Source organism: Temnothorax curvispinosus, unplaced genomic scaffold (assembly GCF_003070985.1).
Source record: "Temnothorax curvispinosus isolate PA1 unplaced genomic scaffold, ASM307098v1 QBEX01015570.1, whole genome shotgun sequence".
NCBI lineage: Eukaryota > Metazoa > Arthropoda > Insecta > Hymenoptera > Formicidae > Temnothorax > Temnothorax curvispinosus.
In genome coordinates, this window is record NW_020225350.1 from 1 (window position 1) to 5,268 (window position 5,268).

General features: G+C 26.8%; 2 protein-coding genes across 2 annotated transcripts; one reads left to right on the forward strand and one right to left on the reverse strand.

Moving 5' to 3' along the window:
- Positions 1-993: 993 nt before the first annotated feature.
- LOC112465863 lies at positions 994-3,022 on the forward strand. The gene is made up of 4 exons (XM_025033631.1): positions 994-1,090; positions 1,173-1,421; positions 1,490-1,652; positions 1,997-3,022. The coding sequence occupies exons 2-4, from the start codon at positions 1,217-1,219 to the stop codon at positions 2,904-2,906; spliced, it is 1,278 nt and encodes a 425-aa protein (XP_024889399.1). The 5' UTR covers positions 994-1,090; positions 1,173-1,216; the 3' UTR covers positions 2,907-3,022.
- Positions 3,023-4,104: 1,082 nt separating this feature from the next.
- LOC112465862 (protein ANTAGONIST OF LIKE HETEROCHROMATIN PROTEIN 1-like) lies at positions 4,105-5,263 on the reverse strand (the record flags this gene model as incomplete). The annotated part of the gene is made up of 2 exons (XM_025033630.1): positions 4,105-5,138; positions 5,223-5,263. Coding segments are annotated over 2 exons (567 nt in total), but the record flags the coding sequence as incomplete, so codon positions are not given.
- Positions 5,264-5,268: the final 5 nt, after the last annotated feature.

Here is a 5,268-nt window from a genome sequence, read left to right on the forward strand (position 1 = left end):
TAAAATTTTTATTTTTTTATTTTTTTATATTTTATTTCTTTGTGTTAAATAATAAGACTGATTTAAAAGATTTAATTTTTGTGTTAAAAGAATTTAATCTTTGTGTTTAAAAAATTTAATTTTTGTGTTAAATAATAAAAGACTGAATAGAATTCTATTCTATTCTATGATTAACATTGTATAAACAACATGTAATAAATTTTGTTTTATTATTATATATATTGAGTATATTTATATACAATTCCATATTCAATTCCATATTCAAAAAAAAGTAATATTTTATGGTAATACTATGTGCTTTGCTGTAATAATTTGGTAATTTTGGGAATTATTATTTAAGGACATATTTTCAAAGGGGTTCAAGAGGTTAGAACATAAATGCGTTATTATAGGTTATATCTCTACATGCGTTATAGACACTGAGCAGCGCAAAGACGCATGCGTGCATAGATAAAGACAGCAGGGGCCCATATGCAGCGTTCTCTTTCTATTCCTATATCGCAGTCTCTTACGTGCGAGCATATGACTCGCGCACTCTATTCTTATATCTCTATGGCTTCCACCTTTAGGGCTCAGTCACAATGAGAAAAATATGGAATAAGATAAAGGAATAAGAAATAAGGCATGTTGCATCTCACTTTAATGTACGTGTACTGAAATGAGATGCGACATTCTTTTATTCCTTATTCCTTTATCTTATTCCTTATTTTTCTCATTGTGACTGAGCCTTTACAGATACCACAGCGCATGCGCATATGGCTTCTGCATTCTGCTCATGGCTCCTGCAATTTTATGTGCTTCCACCTTGGGATATGGCACACAAAAAAACTTAAGTCCATAAACTTAAGCAATAACCGAATCGACCAATCACAGTCGAAAACTTAAGCAGCCATTTTGAAATTTAAACTTAGGACATTAAGGATGAAATTTTTTAAGTTTAAGGTCTAAGGTCTTATCGTAACCATATCACACAAAAGTTACTAGACTGTTTACCTATATATTGCACTTCGATTTTCTGTCTTGAAATCACAAGGAAATGTTAATTATGAGTTTTTATATTATAATCTTCCTGTAGATATAAAACGAAGAAGTAAGTTTGTTTTATATTAAATAATATAGTAATTACATATGCAGATTAATTAGATAACTTAAATGTTAAATGAATTTTATAGGTTATACAGGTTATTTGGTTGTAAGAAGAAAATTTTTAATTAAAATGGAACACTCATATTCACATAATTTATTACATGATATGAATATGGATTGTCAAGTCCAATTTGAAGAAAAAACAAGTGATGAACTACTAATTGATGCAGTCAGGGGATACCCTCATCTGTACGATGCATCTTTAAAGGAATATAAAGATACCAAAATGAAAGAGAATTCATGGCATGAAATCTCGTCAGTTATGAATATGTCAGGTAAAATATTTTATTATTTAATTTAATAATTTTCTGAATTTATATTTATATATGTATATTTATTGTAGTTGATATTTGCCAAACTCGTTGGCTACGCTTGCGTGAACGTTTTACCAAAGAACAACGTCTTCAAGAAATAGAAAGTCGAAGTGGCAGTAAAGCAAGTCATCGATCAGTATTTTCTCTTTATCAGAACATGATATTTCTAAAAAATCATATTAAACGAAGAAAGTAAGTTTAAAATCAGAGTAATATATATATGATTATTACATTGTTTTATATGTATACATATATACAAAACATAAACATTAATACATATAATTGCTATGTAGTTAACAATCTAATATTTAGTTTTAATATATTTAATATTAGTTTTAATATATGGCTAAGTTTTTTAATTTATCGATGGATCAAGTGCATGATGTGGAAATCTGCACATGTAGTATCTGCATATCATGCGCTTGATCTATTGATGAATTTAAAAACTTAGGTTTTATATATATATATATATATATATATATATATATATATATACACACACATATATGTCTACATATATTAATTTTAAATTTCAGATCATATACCAATGTGGCTAAAAAAAAAGCAACTGATATGTCAAATGTTTGTGTCAATACTACTTCGCATTACTTGAATACACTTGCAGATTCTAATTCAACTCTTCCTTCTTCAAATTCTAATATTGTGCGCAAAGAAATAATACCAAAGACAATCTTTCCTCAGCATTCTCAAGAAACCAATTTGCAAACTGTAAAAAATGTAGTACATAATCTTTGCATCTCACAAAATAATAATATGATTGAAATAGACGATGATGAATCATCTCCACCACTTCAAAACGAACTTAATAATTTTTGTAAGATGAAAATGTCTGCAATGTCAAATTCCACTTCACCATTACTTAAATTTCAAACAGCAAATGCTGCATCTGTTTCAAATTCTTCAACATTACAGTGCCCAATAGTAAATGCTGCATCAATTTCAAATTCAATTTCATCAACTTCTACAGTACAAGCAGCAAATGAAGCATCCATTTCTAATTCTACTCCATCTCTTACTTTATCTTCTGCATTAAAAACAAATACTATATTACAGAAAGATACTGCATTAATTTCAAATAGTATTTCATCATCTCCTATATTACAGACACCAAATGTTTCATCAAATTCTCCATCATCATCCCCTATATTACCAAAGAATATAAGAAATTCAGGTAAAATGAAAAATAAAAACATCACACACTTAGAATCATCACTTGCATCTTTAAGTAATGTTCTTCAAAACCGTTTTGCTAATTCATCGCATTCTACTGAAAATAAGGAAAATGCTTGGGATTTAAATCATTTAACGCCAGAGAAAAGTTTTGGTTTGTTAATAGCTGTTGAATTAGAACGAATACCTGAGCCGGAAAAAACTAAGCGAAAACAAGCAATTTTAGAAATTTTATGGAGACCATACATACATTAATTTCAGTTATTTGAATGTTATGTCTTATAGTATATATCGAAGTGTTAAATCCTCTATAACATCTCCAAAATTGCTTTGTTTCTATTTTCTCTTTCGAGATATTTTTTTTTAATGTAATATTTTGTTTTATATTTTGTTTCCTTCTAAAAAATTTTTATTTTTCACATTTTAGTCACATATTTCGTATTTTAATTAATTTAGCTCGTAAAATAATCTAAATTAATAGATTATTTGCATTCCTTATGAGACTAAAGACTTTATTGAATTAGTTATAACATGTTATGTTATATGTATTTTCAGTTGGCATTTTATTTAGTCTCTAAGATATTTATATAATTAAGATTAAAATTAATAGATTATTTTTGTTTGATCTTATAAGACTTATCTTAATTTATATAATCTTATTTCGCATTTCGTATTTTATGTTTAATTCTATTTAATCACTAAGGTATTTAAATTAATAGATTATTTGTGTATGTTATGAGACCAAAGACTCATCTTTAATAAATTTTATTACCTATACATTTTATGTTTAATTTAATTTAGTCTCAAAGATATAAAAATTAAAAGATTATTTATTTTTTGTCTTATTCTTATAGATTTTTTTTTTAATATATGTTTAAAAAGGATATTAAAATTGTGAAAAAGAAGTAACCCAGTATATTTTTCTCTCCAAAAAAATAATTCTTCATAAATTATATATATAGGTATGTGTGTTTGTGTCTCAACAACAATACATTTTTATGCCATTACTATAATAGATATATTTTTAAAAATAATTTAATATACATGTATATATTTATGTAACATTTTTGAAATATGTAAACTAATATGGCATCAAAATGTATGAAAATAAAAAATAATTATTGTTTAAACGAGTTACAAGAAATGAAATGCCAAGCCAGAATATAAAGGAAACTGATATTATCTTAATGTTATAAAAAAAAAATTTTTTTATTATAAAGCACATTTACATTTATCTTTTTTCTTAATTATAAACATGTTATAATTTCATTACATTAAAGACCTAATGTAACATAAAGTTATTTAAATTTTCTTATTAAAATAGGCTCATTTATATATATTTATAATGTTTAACAAAATTTACATATAATTTTACAAGAACTCGCATACACAAACAAAAATTTGCATACACTAATATAAAAAAATTATTTTATAACTTTAACTTTATAATCAATTTTAATTAAAAATAAAACAATTATTATGTAATAATTTAATCAAAATTATTAAAATTATCGCAATTATTTAAACCTCTGGAAACATATTCTTTTTGCCAGGGAACCTCACCAGCAGGAGTCATTAAATATTCTGCTATCGCATCTCGTTGTTTATATGCCTCATTTGTTGCTCTATGAGCAGTGCTTAGTCTTATCTGTTCTAAACATTCAGAATTTTCGTTTCTCCACATTCCAGGAATAATATTTCCGTCTGTTTCCTCCGTATCAACAAAATTTAAGGGACAATATATTCTATTCGCAATTGGCTGTATGTCATTTTTTGTTTTTAAATAATTGTGGAGACATACTGCTGCCATTACTATTTTATCTACGTTTTTTGGATGCATAAGAATTGGTTTTCTGAAAACTCTCCATCGAGATGCGAATATACCAAAAGTATTTTCTATAATTCTTTTCGCTCTTGATAATCTGTAATTAAATATCTTCTTCTTAATTTCCAATTGACGGCTATGGTCTCATCATATTTTTGGATAATTGAAACGCTGCATCTCCAACGAAATAACACGGTGTAGCTATGTTACTTTCGGGTAAATTAGCTTTTCCTTTTGGTAAATTTAATGTGTCAGTCTGTATAGCTTTACCAAACTCAGATATCTCAAATATAGTGGAATCACTACTATTTCCATATGCCCCGCAATCAACTATTGTAAATTTATAATTGTTATCGCATGCTGCTAACAATACTACACTAAATGTCTTTTTATAATTATAATACAAGCTACCAGAATTTGGTGGCGCTTGTATTTGGACGTGTTTTCCATCCACTGCGCCACAACAATTAGGAAAATTCCAGTCTGTCCAAAATCCATGACAAATTTCAAGCCATTTTTCTGTAGTAGGAACTTGAAGATATATCGGTGCTAATACTTTTACTAGTAAATAACATGTTTCCTTAATTATATTTCTTGCTGTAGATTCACCAACTCGATAAGCAAGTGCTATCGACAAAACTTGATCTCCAGTGGCAAGATATCTAGAATAATAAACAAAAATCAAAATTAAATATTAATTCTCATTTGACATATAAAAGTAAGATATAAAATATATATGTATATACCTTAAAGTTATAACAAGACGTTGTTCAGGTATTAATGCTCGATGGT

Excerpts from the sequence above, each read along its gene's own strand:
- LOC112465863 (XM_025033631.1), top strand. The coding sequence starts at position 1,217 with ATGGAACACTCATATTCACATAATTTATTACATGATATGAATATGGAT. Across the intron at positions 1,422-1,489 it reads GTCAGTTATGAATATGTCAG|TTGATATTTGCCAAACTCGT; the intron begins GTAAAATATTTT and ends TATTTATTGTAG. Across the intron at positions 1,653-1,996 it reads AATCATATTAAACGAAGAAA|ATCATATACCAATGTGGCTA; the intron begins GTAAGTTTAAAA and ends TTTAAATTTCAG.